This window comes from Branchiostoma lanceolatum, chromosome 7 (assembly GCF_035083965.1).
Source record: "Branchiostoma lanceolatum isolate klBraLanc5 chromosome 7, klBraLanc5.hap2, whole genome shotgun sequence".
Classification (NCBI taxonomy): domain Eukaryota; kingdom Metazoa; phylum Chordata; class Leptocardii; order Amphioxiformes; family Branchiostomatidae; genus Branchiostoma; species Branchiostoma lanceolatum.
Window position 1 is genome coordinate 12978565 of NC_089728.1, and position 22375 is coordinate 13000939.

General features: G+C 40.1%; 2 protein-coding genes across 3 annotated transcripts; both read left to right on the forward strand.

Annotated features, from left to right (window-relative positions):
• The first annotated feature begins 569 nt into the window (after positions 1-569).
• LOC136439413 (protein phosphatase 1 regulatory subunit 16A-like) lies at positions 570-17666 on the forward strand. Of its 2 annotated transcripts, none has more exons than XM_066434850.1 (11): positions 570-831; positions 9254-9557; positions 9692-9762; positions 10224-10369; positions 10753-10981; positions 11189-11314; positions 11700-11775; positions 12250-12382; positions 13010-13136; positions 13353-14110; positions 14517-17666. In XM_066434850.1, the coding sequence occupies exons 2-10, from the start codon at positions 9308-9310 to the stop codon at positions 14100-14102; spliced, it is 1908 nt and encodes a 635-aa protein (XP_066290947.1). In that variant the 5' UTR covers positions 570-831; positions 9254-9307; the 3' UTR covers positions 14103-14110; positions 14517-17666. The 2 variants fall into 2 exon arrangements, with proteins under 2 accessions (XP_066290947.1, XP_066290948.1); XM_066434851.1 differs by lacking the exon at positions 570-831 and adding an exon at positions 1057-1077.
• Positions 17667-18543: 877 nt separating this feature from the next.
• On the forward strand, positions 18544-21243 carry LOC136439414 (large ribosomal subunit protein eL13-like). The gene is made up of 5 exons (XM_066434852.1): positions 18544-18649; positions 19353-19598; positions 20097-20270; positions 20527-20583; positions 21030-21243. Exons 2-5 carry the CDS (start codon positions 19353-19355, stop codon positions 21189-21191), a joined length of 639 nt encoding a protein of 212 aa, XP_066290949.1. The 5' UTR covers positions 18544-18649; the 3' UTR covers positions 21192-21243.
• Positions 21244-22375: the final 1132 nt, after the last annotated feature.

The following is a 22375-nucleotide window of genomic DNA, read 5'->3' on the forward strand; positions in this document are numbered from 1 at the left end:
ATCCTGTGTGGTTGAAATAAATAAATCAGACAACAGTTGTACATATTCTTCATCATCTTCTGTTAAAAAAGGACATGTGAATTCTGAAATGCATTCTTAATAGTATAAGGGATCTATGCGTCAAACAGAAATTGTCTACTCTTATATGCGTCAGTTTGGATAAGCTATATGATAATAACGTTAATGACCCGCCTCTTCCTCGGTGTATATGGTGTCATAACGCCTGGTCATGTGCTATAATCACCTCATAAAACCACCTCGTTCGCTTCGCTCACTCGGTGGTTTTATTCGGTGGTTATAGCACATGGCCAGGCGTTATGACACCATATACCCCTCGGGGCGGGTCATTAACCCTTAATTGATATCATGCATGCCCCTCCCGTACTGTACTATCATTGATTTGTCCCTATTGCCTTTTTTTCTGCATAAATTGTCACGAAGAAACCATAACAAAATGCTGCTATGAATGTTGACATATACATCCTACATACCACACTCAAAGTTGTATGGTGGTAACGTTTACCCGATTCCTCACACACCTGTGCACGTGAAGTGGTGACGCCCTGCTTAGCTCATGAATATTCATGAGGCCGGAGGGTGGGAGGGAAGTGGACACAGTTGGTTTACCTCAGGTGTCCTGTCGTCTGACAAACCAGCCCAAACCCTCTCCTTCCATGACTATCCAAGGAAGTACATCATGGAGGAACTATGCGTCTTATCGACGTAGGAAGGAAAGATAGACTGCTTAGGTGCGAGACGGGCCCGTGAAGATTATCGGAACCACTTGTTGGAAGAGACACAACAGCAGTCACAGCGGACCGCTAGAACAAGGTAAGCTATGGGGGAGGGGGGCGCTCGATATCAAGCCAACAAGTTTGGAGGTATTTGTGGACCTTGTCCGACAATGGCGCTTGTGTGTCGTAATGTGTGAGCTCTTGTGGTAATGACCTTGTGATGGAGCAACAGCTTTACACTTCTGTAGTGGCTATGTCGCGTTATGGAAAGGGTCGTGTTGGACTTGAACTCATGTTGATATGAAGTCACAAAATGACAGCCAACAACTTCCTTATATTTGCCGTAAGTTGTTTCCAACGATGTCGTGAGAAGAAAGAAAGTTCAGACATGACGAAGTTTGCATACTGTAGTAAGAAAGGCATGTATTGTCGTGATGTTATATTACATAATGAGAATAATGTTGAATGTGTGTAACGTGATACTGTATATGTTACAGGATACTTAATTCTAACTTGTTAGCATGATTTTGTGTCCATAGTTTAAAGGTAACGTCATATAACATTAATTAACGTTAACATATAAGTTAAAAGTATCTGGAATTCCAGCATGTATTCAAACTGACAATGTAATGTAGTCTCACTATGAAATGTAACGTTCAATATTTTTCGTAAACAACAATACAGTCAAACCTGTATTAGCGGTCACCTTTGCATAGCGGCCACCTGCCCATAGTGGTCACTTTTTGTCGGTCCCTTGGATTTTTCCCATTGACATAAGCATTAAGAATTAGGCTATAGCGGTCACCTGTCCAACGCGGTCGCGGCCAGACGATTTTCGGTCCCGCGAGTACAGTAACACTGTCGGTAACGGTCACGGCGCGCCGGTAGAAGCCGCATCGCCACCGCACGCCGGCTTCAAAATCTTCATTTTTACACGCAGTTATCAAATTTATGTGGACTCAACTGGATAGGATCATAATAAAGAAAACCAGAATGTTTTATCTTTGTTAGAAAATCCATGGTTTGACGCGAAGTCAAGTATAATTTTCTTCACATGGCTTGCGGTTGTACATCGTGGTAAAATTGACCATTTCTGCGCATTTCGACTGGACAAATATTACGGCAGCTTTTTGGAAAATACAACCCACACATGTACCTGATGCGGTAAGTTCGCGAAATGTTTGAATGCCGGCCCAATTTCCGTTTTCACCGGGAATTCATTCAAATTGTGCTCAAAATGTATTTCGCGCAATTTTTCAAAATGGCGCTGATACAAACTGGACAGGTAGCAGCATAAAGGCCAACGGAAGACACCTCTGTTACGGAGGTATAATATACTAAATTTATTTTGCTGCAAAGTATCACTGAGGATAATTACTAAATCAAAAGCTTCAAAATGAATCTGGATAATATCACTTTGATTGAAAATTTGGGCTGTTGCAATTTTCTGAAAAGACAAAAAGCCCTCAAAAGAGCGACCTTCTTCTGAGTACCCTATTAGCATAATGGTAGATGCTGATCAACACAAGCCACGCGGGAACCGAACCAACACAACAACATCCTCGTCCACCAGGACCTTTCCGCTCTACGTTACATCGCTCGCGGAAAAGGCCCTGGTAACACGGGGTGGCATCCATGGTTTTTGCAGGTCGGCGAGACTTGCTCATGAATAATTAATGAGCTATCCCTTATTTGGGACAAACGGCAGTTGTAGCTCATGAATAATTAATGAGCTAGCCGTAACACGTAACCTGATTGGTTGATAGCTTCCCAGCGTTCTTTGCGCGTTTGCTTCCGATGAGTGGAAGCAAATGGGTTTTAACCCCTCTGATTGGCTGAAGCTGTTTTGGAGGCTCGACCTGCAAAAACCATGGATGCCACCCCGTGTTACCAGGGCCTTTTCCGCGAGCGATGTAACGTAGAGCGGAAAGGTCCTGGTGGACGAGGATGCACAACAAGAGACTGAGGAAAATTGTCGCCACGATTTTATGTTTGAAAACGGTCGAAACGAACAGTTAAGTGACAACTGAGCAACATGTATTTTGTTCTTAACTAACTAGGAGTAAAAGAACAACAATCGAACTTCTAAAATGTGCCTTACCTGAACTGAACTGAACCTGTTTACATGTGTACTGTACGGTGAATAAATGTATCTCAGTGGATACTGAAAACATGTGTCACTCGTGGTCAATTAATAAACATTTTCTCCATAGCGGCCACCTGTCCTTAGCGGCCAGTTTTGGCCAGTCCCTTGAGTGACCGCTATAGACAGGTTTGACTGTATATTCCACATCAAATATTTTATTGAGTATCATACCATATGATACTGATAGGGCATCATGAGAAATGCTGGAAAAATGATAAGAAATTGGCTCAATAGGCTGAATGCTTTGCCAGATTAGTTTGCGGGCCTACAAGCCAACATGTGTAACTCTTTGGCCAGCTAATTATAACCCCTCTGGCAAATTATTCAGCCTATTTGGTCAATTTCTAGCTAGTTTTCCACTAACCTAAGAAGCCTGGGAGAGACTACGGACTTAGTCCTTGCAAAATGCTTGTTTTTTCGATTTTTTATATTGTGTTGCGAACCTTCTACCCCCTCCCATGAAAACCCTTGCCCCCACTGTGCCGGTGATAGCCTGTAATGTGCAGACCAGCCAACCTCATTTGACATGCATCACCATGCACTATGGCCTTAAAGGGGTTACCCTAGTGGAGATAAGTTGTACAGCGACAATGGCTCTCTTTCAGGAAGTAATCACCCTTAGACTTAAGAGAATGATAAATATAAGGCTTAAGATGGTTATTTGGGTCACGATTTCCTGGGAACTTTAGTAAGCACGGGAACATAAACGTGAATATATTGATGACATTTTTTGGAGACTTCAAATGTTCCAAATTTGGCATGATAATGTAGAAGAAAAAAAACTGCATTAGAAATAAGATGGAAGAATACCCAGAAACAACTACCGGAAGTAATACTTTGAACAAAAGGAAATGACAAAGACAATTTCCGTTCAGTTTATGTACATCATTTCTTATCAGATTCTATTCCTTGTTAACGGTATTATTGTTAATTATCTTGTTAACGGCTACAACTTTTTACATCGGTCAAAGTATCCATATATAATAACAAACATATGTTGTCTTTAAAGAAGGGAAATGTCTTGCTTTTTTAACTGTTAAATGTGTGTAGTGTCTTGTGTCAGGGATTGTAGTAGCCTGGATGCCAGGCTGCTTCCAGGGCCTACATGGGCTAGCTCCTTGGCTGCAGGGCCAACATGCTCCCTCAGGGTCTAATTCAGGGGGAATGTGGTAAAATTTCCATAGGGGCATGTGGGACCTTGTGCTGACCAGCTAGAAGAGCTGAGCTGGCCCCTGTAGGCCCTGGAAACAGTCTGGCATCCAGGCAAGGATTATGTGATTGCTGAGCTGATGTTTCTGTCTTAAAGACTTTCATTTTCCTTGTAGACAGGATGTAGACTTGTGATCCTTAGTAACACTCATGACTGATCAGGCCCCGGAGACATTTTTTAGGTATCATGGGATGCCCTTTTACGTAAATCTCCAAGCAGATGTTCAGTTCAGATCAGTGTTTTACTTATGGTTTTGAGACTTTCTTTGCCTCTTTCTATAGTTGTTAGGTGAAGACAAAAAGTGAAAAGGTACACTGCTTCAAAGAATTTACAGTACATGTGTGTAGTATTTAATGCCACAAAAACATGCCTAAAACATTCAGACTGAGCCGGATCCCACATCTGCTTGGATCTCCTAGGAGGAAGGGAGGAGGGAACACTGCGTAGGTTGGAATGTTCCTGTCTGTGTATGATGCAGCAACCTGTTGGCATTAGTCTGCAAGTCTGGATTTTTGAAGTCAACATTTATGCCAAGTCTGTCAGTGCCAACTGTGAGTTCCCAAACAATGACAAAACTTAATTTTACAGTGTAAAGTACATAGGATGGAATGTTCGTGTGAATGACACAGCAATTGTTGACCTACTGTACGCGTTGGCCTCCCGATTAAGTCAAGGGCTTTGAAGAACACAGGAGTGATCAGAAAACAGCATAAATCAGCCAGAGAAAAACAGCCAACCAGAGCTCGAGGTAGGAGGTCTGTACAGGAGGCGTACTTGTACCCTCCCACAAATACAAACACTGTTCTTTGATGCCATGACATCCATTTTACAGTGCCTTGAAGTTGGAAGTCTTGTGACTTCCCCCATGTTTGTTCACATCCATCAACAGCCCCGCATAATGACAAGTGTAACAAGACCACAGGGGCCAAGTTCTCAACTTGAGTGCTCACCTGTCTGAAAGGGAAGCCATAATTGCCGTAGATCTCTGTGTAAGGTGTACTACTTTCACTTTTGCACTTGTCAATGACAAATGGGAAACCAGGGTTTGTTAACGTGTGAAGTGATTACTCTCACTTGCGTACAGTAAAGACTTGTTGGGAAACTTATACTTATCTAACAATTTTCAGCCTAAATTTAGGTTTAGTGACCTTTACATGCAACAAAGACGACTGTTAGAATAAAAGACTTTTGACAGTTGATTTTTCAAATTCTCATTAGATATATGAATTGATTAACTTGTAGCTTCCTTATTGTGATGGATGGAAATCTTTGATTAGACTTAGATTGCTTTGCTTAGATTGCTATCTGTAACATCATGTCAGATGGAAATGTCAACTAGCACTGGTGGGACCAGGGTTTACACGCTGGCTAGCCCTCTGATCCTTTTATCCACATTGCTTCCTTCCAAAGACTGGAAGAGTGAGCACAACTACAGAATCAGTACTATCAGTAGAACTTCTAGAAGGTGTTATGTCTTGGGTCGGAGGTGTTTAATATGGGATAAGAATAAAACTTAATTTGCGACAGGGTCAAAGTTCCAACACTTATGTCTATTCAAGTTTGTTAGCTCATAAGATTAGGGCCTATATATACAGGGCTGGAAGTTCAATTTTGGGAATAGCTGTACTCATAATTGTCACATACTGTATAATTGTACTTTTGTATGTACGTATGTAACAATATACAAATATCTTTCTAGCTGGTGCAGTCAAAAACAGGTGCAACGTTTCAATTTTGGTGCACAAAAGTGCATTGTAAATGCACACAGTATTTTTAGCTCTGTATATATAACATAATAATAATAATTACCATTAAGATAGATCTATACATTTGTTTGTTCTATTGTTGGTTGCCGGGAAATAAAAATGTTGGTTCTCTCGTCTGAGTGGATGGAAAATGTCAGGAGGTTACTTTTGTGTTGTATGTTTCTTAGGGGATAAAAGATCATTATTATTACTACATGTAAGTATTGCACACTGAGGTTTCTTACATTATATCATCGTTGAGAAAAGTCATAAAGAATTGTATTGGTATGTAATTCATTGCACTATTAGCTATAAAATTCTACAGTGCAGACTGTAGAATACCTTTTAGTTTGATAGTCTTATAATTAGTAATATTACACTGTTAGTTCTGTACCAATTAACAATCAATACCCAAATAGACAAATAGTAGGGCCAGTATTGTACGATTTTCTTTTCTTTGGTTCTAAGTCCAGTGGGGTGGAACATGAAATTTTGGGCTTAATGCCACGTAGGTGTTAGATGTATTTTTGAACTTTAAACAATGATACCATCATTTAAGGCCATGGGTCAGACTTTAACTGTGTTGTCAGGCTTTAAATGTCATCAACTGTTTTTTTCCAAACCTCCAACATTGGAGTTTGGGAACCTAATTTTCGTTTCAAGCTGACACATTTACTACCAGCTGTCCTTTAAGTGACCTTATATCTAGTTCAGAGACAGTTTAAGGGGGGTTAGTTTTTAACAGCCCAAGGTGTGATTAAGACCCTATTAAGGTCATGGTACTTTAACCTATATTGTTTGTAGTCATATATTATGTGACTAAGAAGAAAAGAATGTTGCACTTTCCCCCCTGCAAAGTCCTGCCTTCTGCAAACAAGCGTTTTGCTGCCATGCCCAACTGCAACGAACCCTAACATACTTCTTGCCCTTGAAGATATGGTATTTAAAGTAGGTGTCACACTGGCAATGGCCTTTGCCAGAAGGTTACTGAGTTTTAAAATCACCTGAAAATTTATCCTATCACATGGGATGGGTTCAGTGACCTACAATTTAGTACAAACATTAGCCCATCCCTAAAAATCATGCAGTGATCAAGATAATACTGGTTGTATTGCTGCTGAAAATATCATTTTAGAGCTCGTTGATTCGTTGGGCGAGCTATTTTCCTACTGTGTTAAGCTGGTTTAAGAAAGTCTTAGAGATGTTTCATAATACAAAAATTCATTATTTAAGACAGACAATATGATTTAGAACTGTATCTAAACCTACAAAATGTAGCATCTAACAGTAAGTATTACATTTTTTCTTGGAAGGTGTTTTACTGCAGAATAGTGGTTACCTTCCCCTCCACCTGTGTATTTCAAAATTGGAGTTACTTTCAAGCAGGTAAAGACCTTATACTCAGAGATCTATCCATTTTTAATCAATTGGTACAGTAGAAATACTAGAATACTAGAAATATATTTTCAAATGAACTGGAACTGATGTTAGTATGATCTGCACGTTGCAGCTTATTGATTTTTTGAGAAAGAACAGGCATTTGGGAGCCATTTGTTTCCTGTACTTCAGCAAACTGCACATATGCAGCGTGTTGTTTACCATACTTCAGATCATGCAGAGTATGTTATTGTTAAGAAACATGCCTGCTAACACAACTCTTTTCTCTCATTGTGCATGACCCAAATATCTTCTGATAAATATCCAGACAGGATTACCATAATCTATGTAATGATTAGTGTTTTTTATCACGAATGATATGCTGTTGTAAAGATGTTTGTCAAGACCACAGTGCATATTGATAGAAATTGGACGCCAGTGTGTGTCTACTCTCAGGCTGAGATAACAACGTTTGATGTAGGCAGCAATCTGTTATAAATGTAAGAATGATTAAAGCTTCTGTACATATTTGGACTGTCTTTGTCTGTGTGAACTAGACAGGTGGTAACACTATAGATACAGGTTTGAATATAGTTAGATCCAATCTGGGGTTTTGCAAGCTTTTATTAATAGTCAGGACAATGGTGCTCTGAATACATACCAAGGTAACGTAACACCTAGAATCAGTAAACTTTGTTGACATTGTTTGTTAGAGTATAAAAGGTAAAAATGCAGAGGTAGTTCCATACTATAGCCTTTTTGACACATGTTTGAGGCCACAGGCTAGGGGCAATGGGTTGTTATTAACTGTGTCTAGGGCACGGTATTGGAGGGCTGAGCCCATCCCTCTCCTTCCACCGCCTTTTACCACCCCAACCAAAGTCAGGTACCTTTTTTACACCCGGATGGAGTGCAGAAAGTTGTGCAAAGTGCCGTTCCCAAGGGCACAGCATCAGTGACAAGTCAGGGGATTCGAACACAGGACCACTTTTTAAGAGTTGAAATGTGTTAATCACTACATAGTGCAATTAAGACTTTGAGGGTACAAATGTATGTCATCTGTCGAATAGGTTGGCTTATCTTCTGATAATCCCCTAGTTAAACACTATCATAATGGAACTGTGTCCAACATTTGTTACATCTTGCCGTCATGTATGTTGTAATCATGCTGCAGTTCTACTGTTATTTGTCAGCGATTACATGACCTGTTTACATAATGGTGTCCCACTCCCCCTTTGATGACACTGTCGTCACCCAGTTTATATGTAGTGCAGCATTACAGGGTGAGGCTCCAAACACCATTGTGCCCTGTTTAACCTTGTTTAGTTAAAGGGAGGACTCTTACTATACACCCACATATTGTGTCTATACAGGTCAAAGGGGGATTAAGCCAGAGTTTAGCCCCTTTCATGTTCAGGGAGACCTGTTGTATACAGAGGGGGTGGATTTGTACACTTCTTATCAGTTTCTGGGGAACGACCGCTAGTACTGTTCTGCTGGGAGATAATCATCGTTCTTGACAATTGCCTTTTATTTTTCAAATTCTGATTCCATCAGGAATTTACCTTCCGCTTCTTTGGTTGATGATACTAAAATGATACATTTGCTATGATTAATTTTGAAGTAAACAAGAATATTAATTTTAAAAACATATCAAAAAGTAGAAATATAGTTTTATGAGATTCAATGTAGTCTTAGATATATATGAATATATATATATATATATCTCCAATTTATGGTTCTTGTTCTTAGGCCATCATGATTGATACAATGTATTTGAGAAATACTAGGATGTTTTTTGCCTTTACATTACATTACAGTACTGTAAATTCATGTATTTTTGCTTTGATTTTATTTTGTGGCAGGAAGGAAAAGGAGGTTTTCGTAGTTTTCTAAGTTGGCAGTTAAAAAAATTCCAAAGTACAGTAGTAATAGATAGAGAATGCATATTTGCGATGTCTTGAATTTTCAATGGAGAGGTCACTTTAAAAAAAAGCCATTTTATGAATTATAGTAACATGTTATACCGTTTTCCCTGCAGGTTTAAAGCAGTCAGGATTTAAAGGAGTTCCAGTTGTTTGATCAGCTTGATACCATGGCGGACCACATGGAACTAGTGGCAGAAATGCCGCTCCTCGAGCGTCTGAGTGCTTCCGATCGTCTGGCGCACGCCAAGAAGCGCCGGTCACAGCAAATGAAGCAGTGGGTGCACCGGCAGAAGGAGCTGGACAAGAAGAACAAGAAGAAGAAGGATGTGCCAAAGCAGGAGAAGTCAAAGAAAAGATTGAAGTTTGTAGACACAGTCACGCTTCTGGACTCTGCAGCAAGAGATGACGTTCACGAAGGTGAGTATTGCTCTCCTTCAATAGTTTTAAGATATAGAGGTCATCAGATTTCTATATCTCATTTACTGCTTTGCTTTACTTTTATATTAAATTCTATGTTCTTTAAATCATTTTCTTTGCTTTGTTGATAACAGTTGCAGAGTTGCTGAAATCTGGTGTGAGTCCAGATATGACCAACAGTGATGGCCTAACTCCCTTACATCAGGTAAGTAATGGAGAGGATATTTTCCTTTCTCTTGTAATGGTAAGATAACTTAACAGCAAACATCTACTTAGATGTATTATAATACTGTTACCCTGTAAATTTGAAATAAGTATATTATGAGCCATCATTTGATGTGAAAACGTTTAAAGCAGCATTGTAAGCAACATTGTTGTTAAACATTCCAAATTCGGTGTATGTTGTTGCTAAATATTCCGAACATGTTGTTGTTAAACATTCCAAATATGTTGTTGTTAAACATTCCAAATATGTTATTGTTAAACATTCCAAATATGTTGTTGTTAAACATTCCAAATATGTTATTGTTAAACATTCCAAATATGTTGTTGTTAAACATCCAAAGCCGTTTTTGAACTTTCCCAATATGTTGTATCTAAAAATGCTTTTGAAATAAGGACAATGTTGTTTTAGAGATATATCATCCCGTTGTTTCTTATCCTCAGTGCTGTATAGAAGGTAGTGAGGAGATGATGAAGGTGTTGGTGGAAGCAGGTGCTAACGTGAACGCTGTAGACTGTGAGCTGTGGACTCCTCTCCACGCAGCTGCCACCTGCGGACACATCAACCTGGTCCGCTACCTCATCAACAAGTGAGCATGAGGACAATATAGGAGATCATCGGCTACTTGCTCAGTTAAAACTGTACTACCGGTTGTGCCCACATATGCATGAAGACTACCTGGCCATTGAGACACTTTTTGTGGTCCCTTTCATCATTTTCCCAGTGACCCAAGCATTATGAGAATCTTGTTTCAAAGATTTTTTTAACCATAGAACTATCAACATGTAGAACGGGTCGTCATCAAGGCCTATTCAATAGACAGCTTTAAACAATGCCTGAAATTAGACACTGTGTGTGCAGGTCCTAGATGCAACACATTGTAATGTGATTGTGTTATGCCAAAAGGCAGTACATATTGACCAAGAAAGTATTTTGTTTTCTCTCTGTTAAAATGTTCTTTTCTCGCTCTAGTGGTGCTGATGTTTTAGCAGTAAACGCTGACGGTAACATGCCGTACGACATCTGCGAGGACGAGACTGCGCTGGACTACATCGAGTCGGTGATGGCGCAGAAGGGCGTGACCCAGGACCAGATCGAGCGGCTGCGGGGGGGCCGGGAGCAGGCCATGCTGGACAACCTTAAGGACAGGGCCAACCAGGGCATGGACCTCGAGTTCACCGACAAGGAAGGAGCTACACCGGTAAGTCTTGGGCATAGATGGTCTTAATTGCCTGGTACCAACTCATATATTCTTACATCTTACATCTTCCTCGGGTAGGCCTTAGGGCCTGCCAGTTGAGAGCCTTTTCCATTTGTCTCGGTCTTGGAGTTTGACAATGAAATCTTGCTATTCACTTGGTACTTGCAAGCCCTGTTACCTAGGATTAATGAATTAACGTGTTCCCAGCTCCACATGGCATCAGCCAATGGATACGAGAGAGTTGCGGAGTTCCTGCTAGACCACCATGTGTCTGTGGACATCAGGGACAAGGACGGCTGGCAGCCCATCCATGCAGCAGCCTACTGGTCACAGGTAACAACATCATCTCTTCCTCATATCACCATGCTGTCTGAATATGTGAACTGATCTAGGAGATACAGGTTTTACCTTGTGTGATTATATGTGATCTTCTGTGTTAAACATTGCAGGTGAAGGATGTCACAATTTAGTCTAAATAGAAACAATAAGAAGGATGGCTTTGTGTTTGGTTTTCCAGTAGTTAATCACAAGAAAGAGTCAGTTAGAAAGAGTAAAAGCATCACTCAGTACTGTCACATTATAAAGTATTCCAGTTGTTGAGCAGAAATAATAGTGTTGCATGGCCTCTACTTTCTTCTCTCTACCTGGACCAACATGTCATATCTAGTGTCAGTGTTAAAACATGGGATAAACGTGTGTATGACTTGTGTGTCCGCAGCCTGAACTTGTGGATTTGCTGCTCTCCAACGGTGCTGATTTGGATGCAAAAACAAACTGGGGGGAGACGCCCTCAGGTACGTACATCATGGAGGCAGAGAGTTACATGTAGGACACTAGTCTTGTTAATAATTGTGCCAAATGGAATAATGACTGATGAAGCAATAAAGTATTCAGTAATTAATTTTTTTCTGTAAATAGCTGTTTATTTCAAAGTTGTAGAGAGTTTTTCAAATCATATCATTGTGTTCAGATTGTCTGAACGGTATCTAGGAAAAAAATACAGTCCTTTACACAATGCAAAAGTTGCTCAAGCAACTAATGTTTCAGATAGCATCCTTTCGTCAGTGTCAGTCACTAATAAAAGTTAGTAGATGCTACCTGAAACATCTGACCGTTTACAATCTATCCAGCTGCTAAAGTAACTTTTATATTGTTTATCTTTTTACCAGGATGTCTAGCCTTCATCGACGTAACCTTTGAGCTTAGAGGACACAATTATAGAACGTTGAAAAACCATGCTAAGTGATTGGTTGTTCCTTCTCTTACAGAAGTGACAGAGGATGAGAACATCAGGAAGAGACTGGAGGAGTGGAAGACTAAGGCTGCTGCCAGGAAGGCCCAGGATCGCTGGCGAGCTGCCATGAGGAAAAACTCCAGTGCCAGCACCAGCAGGAGGAAAAGGTACAGCAAGTCAAACCTACCCATGGCCACGGCCACATTTGTAAAAACAGGGAATGTAATGACCCAAAAATCTCAGAGCCGGATATTCAGAGAAATTTCTTATTTTTTCATTGCTCGGTCTTGATGTCAACTGGAGGCCTTGTGCCTAAAATAGAACATCCTGGACAGAGATGTCTACAGTCACAATGCATCAGCACTTGATGCCTGTGGATGGTTGATTAGATTATTGATTGGTTAAGTGATTGGTTAATTGATTGATCATTTGATTGATCATTTGATTGATTGATTTATTAGGTAAGTAACAGCATTTGCTTCCAATCTGAGACATTTCTTTCTCTTTGTAGCTTATTTTAGAAAGCAAGCCTTGTGACTGTAAGAGCCAATCAAAGCTCTTACTTAATATATTTCAGACAGATCTTCAAATGATAAAGGATCATTTATTTACAGGTGTCTGACTATTCTATGGGGACATGATCAGAGGATTTTGGCAAGAGTTGAATGGATTTAAGGCTATAGAAGAGCGTTGGAGAGCCTAAAAACTAGTAAAAGTGTCCCAAAATGTTTCTGTATTTCTTTGACAACACGACTATCATCGAGTTTTTTAACATTTGTCCTTTGTCTAAGCAGCAGTGCCATGCGTAAGAGCAGCGTGCGGGACCGTGAGGAGATGATGAGGCGAGAGTCCCGTGGGGAGGGGAAGGCTCTGCTCGCACGAGTAGAAATACAGAACCAGGATGCAGTAGTCACACGGCTGGTCAGTTCTGCTTTGTCTCCTTTACCCAACTTAAATTTAGTGCTGGAGGTCTATTTTTACCCAGGAGATAGGCTAACAACATTTGGCTTTAAGTAATACTATATGATTTTGGAAACATGTGATTGTGACATCAAGAAGGTTATAACCTCCTTGGTGAGATTGGATGGTGAAAGTTTTATGCCTATTTCAAATATTGTGTGAATTTCTGTTTGCTAGGAGGAGACAAACATTGATGACGTCACAGTAAACATGGAGTCTGGAGTACCGACCGTCACAGTCACAGAACCAGAGGACTCCCATAACACAACACCATCGCAAGATACACAGTCTGTACCACACAGGACTGAATCCTCTCACACCAGCAGTGACAAACCTGCCTCCCCTGCCCGTGCAGTAACCCCTGCAGTCTCCACTCCTGCAGTCACCCCTGGGACTGCCCCAGCCCCAGCCCCAGCAAACACAGCATCTACTGCTACAGTAGCACCAACGCCCCCTGGCGATGCAGTGCAGCCTGCAGAAACATCAAACACAGTTACTCCAGCGTCCCAAAACCGCGTAGTGTTGGACGAGAATAAGGAAAACAGGGAGGGGGACAGGAGTCGGAATGGGAACCGAGATTCCGCGCTGAGGAGCATGTTGGACGCCTTCAAGTCGGACAAGTACCAACTGGTGTCGGGCAAGCCGAAAAGTAACGGCGGGCCACAGACTCTTGCTGAGTTGAAGCGACAAAGAGCCTTGGCACTAAGACAGCAGTTGAGCAGTGCCTTCTCGAGCGAAGGAAACAGTAGTAGTGACCAAGGCTCCAGGACTCCCAGTCTGGGCATGTCCAGTCAGAATGGAGGGGACAACACGGCGTATCCGTACATTAACACCACAGGTTCACTTGACCCTCCCATGCAGAGGTTCAGGAGTCCTGTCCAGGAGGTGGTAGGGACCAGGAAGACTAGCTGCTGTGTTGTGATGTAACAACTGAGGTACATATTGTCTAACTATTCACACACCTTTTATTTATGTACGGTTAAGAATGCCAATGAAAAGATTTGGGTGAGGCTGTGTGAAAATGTTTGTCTCACATTGATACTTTTCGTTTGTACAGGCCATGCATCTTTTTGGAAATCATGAAAACTATTATGATTTGGTTTTTGTTTCGTTGTTGTGTTTTTCAGTTGCTGTGTAACTGCAGAAAAAAAGTTTTAAAAAAAGTTGTCAGTCTTCAGTGTGACAATGAAGGGACCAATTTTCTGCACACAACTTCCCCATGATGCATACTGTCCTGAGACACATTTCTCACATGAATAGTATTTGCTTACCATTCATTGTCAATTTAGAAAACTCTTTTCTATGTACATTAATTCAGATCTTTTTTGTGTGTGTCTTCAGAACAAGAGAGATCCAAGGTGTACCCAGTACTGGACTGAGGAGTCACCTAGTACAGCATCAGATGAAGATCTTCATGAAGCCCTGTGAGAGTTGTAGGCTGGCAGATTCCTCTGTCCTGCTGTGGTTTGACGGCATCGGTGTCAATGGAACTGCTTTATGATTGTAATTTGATAATGAATAGATAGATGAATACATAATTTTATATAGACATGACCGCAACCTTACTACCCAGGTGGTATGTATAAATCATTATGTTCAATATAATCCTGATGTATCAAAAATTATTTCTACTGAGAAACTATTGTAGTTTTCGACATTCCATCAAACTTTGAGATGTCATTAGGAGTAAAATATGTATAATTTGGCATTAATTTTGGGTATTTATATGAGATATACACAGTATACTTGCACAGCTGCTCATGAAGGACTGGCCAAACAAACTGTGGGAAGCAGCTTATGATAAAAGTCAGGTGTAGCAGGCCAGACGTTACCCCTGGACAGAACATACCTGGGTACATTTTGGCCAGGGGTATATTTTGGCCTGCTACACCAGTGTGATGCTGTAAGTTTAAAGCATACATGTAGCTGTCACAAGGGGTTTGTGTCTAGATGATATTGATACCTCAGTAACAGTATATACACAGCATAGACAGAGTACATAGTGGAATTGAGATGACCACTATATGGTTCATTGTCACCATATAAGTCAAATCTAACATACACACATATGTAGACATCAAGGAAAATTATTAACTACTAATACACAGGACACTTTTCTAATCTTTTTTTTTTTTTTAATGTATCAAACATTATATGTAATACATTGGATTTACTAGTCATATAAGGAGCCCTGATATAAGACAGGAACAGGGGATATTTAAACTCCACTGACAGTGCATGTAGCTTAAAAACTGTTATTGTTTCAAAATGAACTTTTTGAGATGTGGTTATGTGCTGGCACAATCTAATGGACCTGGACCAAACTGACAGTTTAATACTGAGGAAGGCTGTTACAGTCTTTCCTTAGTTACTAACAGCTGATATAATGATATGCTTGTGTAAAAGTGTGTATTAGGGATCTCTGCCAAACAATCTAAAGATAATCGGTACAGGTTACAAAATGTACCATATAAAGGTTAGTTTTGTGTCAGACTTTTGATACAAATTGGTGCCATGGTGTTTTTGGATGTAACGTTACATGTATAAGGCTAACAATGAAAATGTTCCGGAGGCTAGACTGATGTTAAATTGTACATGCTTGAGGCATTCCAACATTTCTTGTTGCTGTTTCAAGCAATGCATAAGAAATTGTTCCAATTAACAGCATATTGAAAACATAAGTTTCTGTTGCTTTTGTTTTTAATTACAATATCTCATGTATCAACATGTATATTCATTTGATAACAAAACCGTTAATCAAAAATCAAACATTCCTTGATAGAAGATGTAATGTAGACAGATTTCTAGAAGGGGTGATTTGAAATTTATCGCTGCATTTTGTTGTATTGTTTATAGCATGATGATCCTGTTTAAAGATAGATTGAATACTAGTAACAGTTTGATAAATTTTCTGTCTGTGTGTAAGATATTATAACAGTTTCTTTGTAAGTATGTCACGTCAGTGACTTTTCAGACTCTGGGGTAAATTCTCTTGGTGCCACAATGTCAAGGCAACAGTACAGAGGGGAAGTGCTGCTACAGTGTGGTTGTTGTTATGCAAACTATTTGTTGTAAATTTAAGGTACATTTTCATTGTGGGGGAGTGAAATACTGTTCTCTGTTCAATCTTCGTTTTGAAAAACTCTTGTACACATGCAAATTAGAATTCTCTGGCATGTAACATTGTAACATCGTTATACTCATTGCATGCTAATGGTTAGATTTCTCAGCTTTAGTCTTTGTTGTTAAGCCTGGTTCATTTTACTGTATTGACATTTTTGAATCACATGTCAAGCCATTATTTTTTAAAGATCTATGCAAAAAATCATTAAGCGAAACAAAAGATGATGTGCAAAAGTTTTGCTAGTATGTTACATTGCTTTGAGATCAAATCCAAGTTTGATTTGCTTGCATGGCTGTAAATACATGTATCACATTTTCTTTAGTTAAGCATGAACTTGTGCCTTTAGGTCTCTTAAACAATTGAAAGGTGGAAATATATGCAAGGTGATATGAATCTATGTACATGTTTTACTATTATGTGACAACATTGGTCTATCAGGACAAAAGAGAATGCCATATTTTAACAATTGTCAAAACACAATTCTGGCTTTGGAAGATTAGACAGAATTAGCTGATAAACTGAAAAAACCTACACTTAATCTTAATGTGGCCAAGCCACAGACTGTGATTTGTTTCTTGCCTCAAACCAGTTGTCTGTACTTGCTTTGTAACAATTACCGTAGACTTCTTGCTTTGTAGATGCCAACTCTTCCTCTTGAAATTTTTTTCTATGAAAACATACATATATGTCTTATGTTAGTGGCAGTGCTGCATTATATCACATTATTTTTCAGTACAGTTATTCTACATGTAAAGAAGAGGTAGAGGACTTTCCCAAAATTTGTTTTACTTTGACAGTAAGAAATTTGGTTACTTGTAAATCCAAGCATGGATTATGAACAGTGAGTGGGGTCATTCAGCAGGTGGCTGATGAAAGCATCGACTAGAGAATCTTGTACTTCAGTTATTTACATCCTGAGAGAAATTTCTTTGCCATAATTTTTCATGACATTTCGTGATGATGCTTTTCTCTCATAGCTAGTTGCTAACGATGAATTTTATCTGATAGGTGTTGACTTTTGATATGTGCATGTGTAGATACTGCAGCATTCTGATGTAAAAAGTGGGATTAGCTCTTATGTTATTGTTTAGTTAGGAAGGAAAAGTGATTATGTCAAATGATGAAATTCAATTCATATTGCTGGATGATATTTTTGGTTTTCTTCCTCGCTGTATGTGTTTAGTTGATATTGTATTAGATAGACTAATTCAAGTGCTAACTATGCAGCAATGATGAATTAGAATATGGATGAGATGAAACTTCAGCTTATGTGTTTGCTTTGTTTGTCTTTTGGTGACAAAACAATTGTATGGGTGATGACATGAAAATTGCCCTGTCAAGAGTCCAATAAAATAACAAGAATGTCATTTCATTGTGTTTGTCTGATTCATATTGAGAATTTGGGATAATGCTACATCAAGTAGTTTTCTTCTCATATTCTTGCGCAGAAGAGGGCGAGGAAAAATGAAAAGGAGAGAAAAGTGGAGGTGTACGATATGATATTACAGGGCCTTATCTGAAACTTTTTCATCTGCCATACCAGTACTTGCAGATGTTAAAGTTAAAGTCCTTCCCGCACCGAACGGTGCATAAGGCGGTGCCCATCTCCGGTTCCAAAGCCCTTTGACCACATAACTTTGTGCAAGTCACCACAGCAGGGGGCTAGTCCACTGGTAGTGGTGTGTGTTTAACTGCCATACTCTTTCCCAAATGCTGAGTGCTAAGCAGAGAAAGCAGTATGTACCATTTTTAGAGTCTTTGGTATGACCCGGCCGGGGTTTGAACTCACGACTGCAAGGCGAACACTCTACCCACTCGGCCATTGCACCGGTTTTGTGACTTGCAGATGAATAGCCACTTTTTCACCAACTGGGCATTAAAGGGAGTTGCAAGAATTTCATTGTAACTTCAGGTGAATTGAAAAAGAAAAGTGTTTCTAAGCACCCAAAATTGAACATGCAAAACTTACCCCTTATTGTTCTGGAATGACCTAATTGATCGTTAGACAATTGATCTAATGATATGCTTGGATTTAGTAAAAGTAAATCACATAAGTTTTCGAAGTCTTTTTCAATGCATTCTTTGATTGTTAGAAGATAATGATTAAATTTTTGGTAGTAAACTGGTACATACATATACGAGAAGAGAAGGTGAGTAAGTACTGAGAGAGGTCTAAGAAAGTTCTATCAAAAGGCTAGGAAGACCAAGGACGGTTTGTAGAAGTTGTACGCCACCTGACAGGTGTATGAAGTACTGCAGTGTCATGGACGCACTTGCGTTTCCCATCATGCTCCGCGGCACCTCCTTTTCGTCTGCGGACATCTTGCCGTAGATGTGGTAGTGAGGAAAGGTAAAGTGAATCCTTCGTTTTACCGAATCATCTGAATCTTGATTTTATCGAATTGACTTTAGAATGAATCCGTACATGTTAGTTTACAACTCCAATGAGATATTTTGTTGTCAGAAATCACTAGTTTTGTCCGAACGGGTTTATAAATGCCTCTATGTCAGGCGATGTTTCTTCATATATGAGCTAGCGATGTGATAGAAAAACACTTTTGATTAAGAATATGTGACATACTGCTTCAACTGGAGCTATTTTATGTTCACTTAAATCGCTTACATGCTGTTTGCTATGTAAGGGTGGTGACTTTATAAGATTGCTTGTAGACTTTGTCAGACTTTGTCATGTTCGGACGCAGGTTAGCACGGTAAAAATTATGGGGAGGGGGGTGGTGTAGAAGGTATGATTATGGACACATGGACAGAATCGAAAGGCTTGAAAATACATTTCTCCGCCAGTAACCAAGGCGAACAGTAGGTCTATCTGACGTTATTACATTGTCTGTATGTTGATTGGAATAAATCCAATATTATTATCATCCGTTAATTTTATGCCACTGGGTTATACACACAGTGTGTGCATGTGAATTATGAAGTGATGATTAATTAGTAAAAACATTTAACAATCATTTCCCTTTGATTACCCTGTGTTCAATTCAAAAATAATTTTACTGCATGAAAAAAATTGAAATTTTGATGTTTTCCTCTAGATGACTCACAAACATAACAACGTGATACCCAACGGCCATTTCCACAAGGATTGGCAGAACCGTGTGCGAACATGGTTCAACCAGCCGGCCAGGAAGATCCGGAGGCGTAGGTCCCGTGTCGAGAAGGCTCGCCGCGTCGCCCCCCGCCCCGCTGGGGGAGCACTGCGCCCGATCGTAAGGTGCTCAACCTTTAAGTACCACACCAAGGTCAGGGCTGGACGTGGCTTCACCCTGGAGGAGATCAAGGTATTTAATTCTTTTTTTAATGCGCAAATTTGAACCACCCAAACTGGTTTTGTCATCGGCGGATTTTGCTCACAAACTGTCTATGTCACGGCACACGTTCGTTACTAATATTACGTGTTCGAGCGACATTCCCTGAACCCGGAGGTAGTAGGTGTTCGATCGACTGATTAACGACAGATAAGTACAAAATAAGCCATTTTTTTCATTATTTTCAGTATAAGTGAGGAAGGGGAATAGCTACAGACATTGTATAGCAATATCTTTTGATGGCATGTCAGGCACCTGCCGGAATTGTATACCCGTGAGATCTAGACGTCATTTCTCACTCCTGCTGTTATATCCTTAAAAGAATGTTAAAAAGATATCTTAATTCAGCAAGTCCCTTTTGTCAATCCTCTGTTGAATTGGCCTGTTTTTTTTGGTCGCGTCCCAGTCTATCACACAGTTGTTTTTTGTGACAAACATTTGTTGTTGCTAAAGCTTCTTCCTTGTTCACAGGCTGCAGGTCTGAACAAGAAGTATGCCCGCACCATCGGCATCTCGGTCGACCCCAGGCGGCGCAACAAGTCCACGGAGTCTCTGCAGGCCAACGTCCAGCGCCTGAAGGAGTACCGCTCCAAGCTCATCCTCTTCCCCAAGAAACTCGCTGCGCCTAGGAAGGGTGATAGTGGCGTAAGTAGTCCTGGTAGTCTATGTTTTTGTCTCCATATCATCAGACACGGTCAGCCCTAATGTAGGCCATGTAGTCAATGGTAAAATTAGGAAGGGGTCTACAAATTGCCATGAGTGTTTAAACTAAACCTTAGTCACAACTCCCATGGTGGATTTCTGTATTATGTGTAAGGAAGTGCTACTACATTTATCATTCATTCATGTATTGTTTTTTTACCAACAAGACTTTCTGACATGCTTGTTTCTTATTTTGCAGGCTGAGGAGTTGAAGATGGCCACACAGCTGCAAGGTCCAGTCATGCCTGTCCGAACGGTGGGTAAAATGTTTCTTACAGCTTGTGCAGGAATTTCCTTATAACTCATTTGATTGTCACATTCTCAAGCGGTACATGTACTGGTAGTCAAGTTATGTAGCATTGATTTGCATTGAGGTTTGTAGTAAGGGAATAGGAATGGGTCACTCATCAAACTGTTAAATTTAAAGATCTTTACGTATGTAACATCCCATTGGTCTTCGCTTATTACAACCAAAGATTATTCTTCTGAGATCACAGTTAGAATTCTAATGCGTCAGTCTTATTTGTAGTTGTTTCCAGATATGTTGTGTTGTAGAACTATCAAAACAAAGCGACTGTTGCTCAAAAATACTCAAACCCTATCCCCTGTACTGTCATAAACCTTGCAGTAACATGTTTTCATGATCGTGTCTCCAGATAACACCGAGATTTCATAGAATTGCCGTTTATTTTCCCTCCACAGCTTTACAAGAAGGAGAAGGCCCGTGCTCCCACCGAGGACGAGAAGAAATACCAGGCCTTCCAGTCCATGCGTATGGCTCGTTCCAACTGCAGACTGCTGGGGGCCCGGCAGAAGAAGGCTGCGGAGGAGGCCGCCGAGGCAGTGCAGACCAAGAGAAAATAGTCATCACGAGAAAGACTCTTCGTATATGAAAAATAAAAGAGGATACAATGTGTTTTTGCCTTCTTATTGTGTTGTCAAGTGGATAGTTTCTGTCTCATAAGTGGTGTTTTTAGAAAAAACCTTTTCCCTGCAGCCTAATTCTAAGCAAAAGGGAATTGGGTTCCAAACGGCTACTTCAGAGTACTGAATTGTAGGAAATTGCATATGGGTCTGAGAACTCAACCAGTAACAACCCTTTCTGATTTGATGTATATTTAGGTGGTTGTTAAGCTGTTAAACCCGTTTCTAGTAACTGTATGACAGCAAAAATCAGTTCTTCCCTATGAAGATTGAGAAATGCCAATCGATGTCTTTGCACATAATAAGTGCAATAGGAAGGCTTTTGAAAATTCCAAGGGTTGACCTTAGAGGAATATGCTTAGCCAGAAAATTTGAGGTGCCCAGCAACTGATACAATCATTTCCATATTGTGTGTTTTTTCTACAAGTTCAAGTCAGTCCCATGCCAAAAGGTCTCTAGTCTCTGTGAAATATACATAGACCCTTTCACTTTCATGAATCCCATTGTCTGTTGGGAAATATGGGGCATTATGGGTTACATGAGGTGAACAACATCATTACAACATGTATCTGGTGCATGTGTATGGTGGTCAATGTTGTCATGGTAATGATTTTGTTTGCACCCTGCATTACCCATAGTGTTCCAAGTCTCCCTGCTGAAAAAGGAATAAGTGTAGACTCTTCACCAAGAGAAATTTTTGCATGGGACTGAGGTAGCATCAGAATTTCAAGGCCAGAGTCCCACGTGATTAGACTCTACCAGTCTCCACGGGTCGCTGGGACTGAAAAGAGTAGAAATTGGCCAAATAGAATCAACTGTATGAAGGGAGTCGGCTATGGAGATAGGGTCAAATATTGCAACCCTGGATGGGAATGTTATCCTCCATGGCTAAAGTCCCCCGGCAATTGTTCTCCCTTTAGCCGACGTGGTTAGTCTGGTAGAGACTACCATGTGATTGTCGTACTAGTATTTAAATTTTTAATTTTCTTGACAGTGATTTATTGTGGAGAGGGTTATTAAATGACTGAGAAGATTGTATTGTTCCATGCTAATGGTAGGACCCTGATGAAGAACAAAGGTTCTTTGCATCCTTAAAAAAAGTTACATGATTCAACATGACTAGT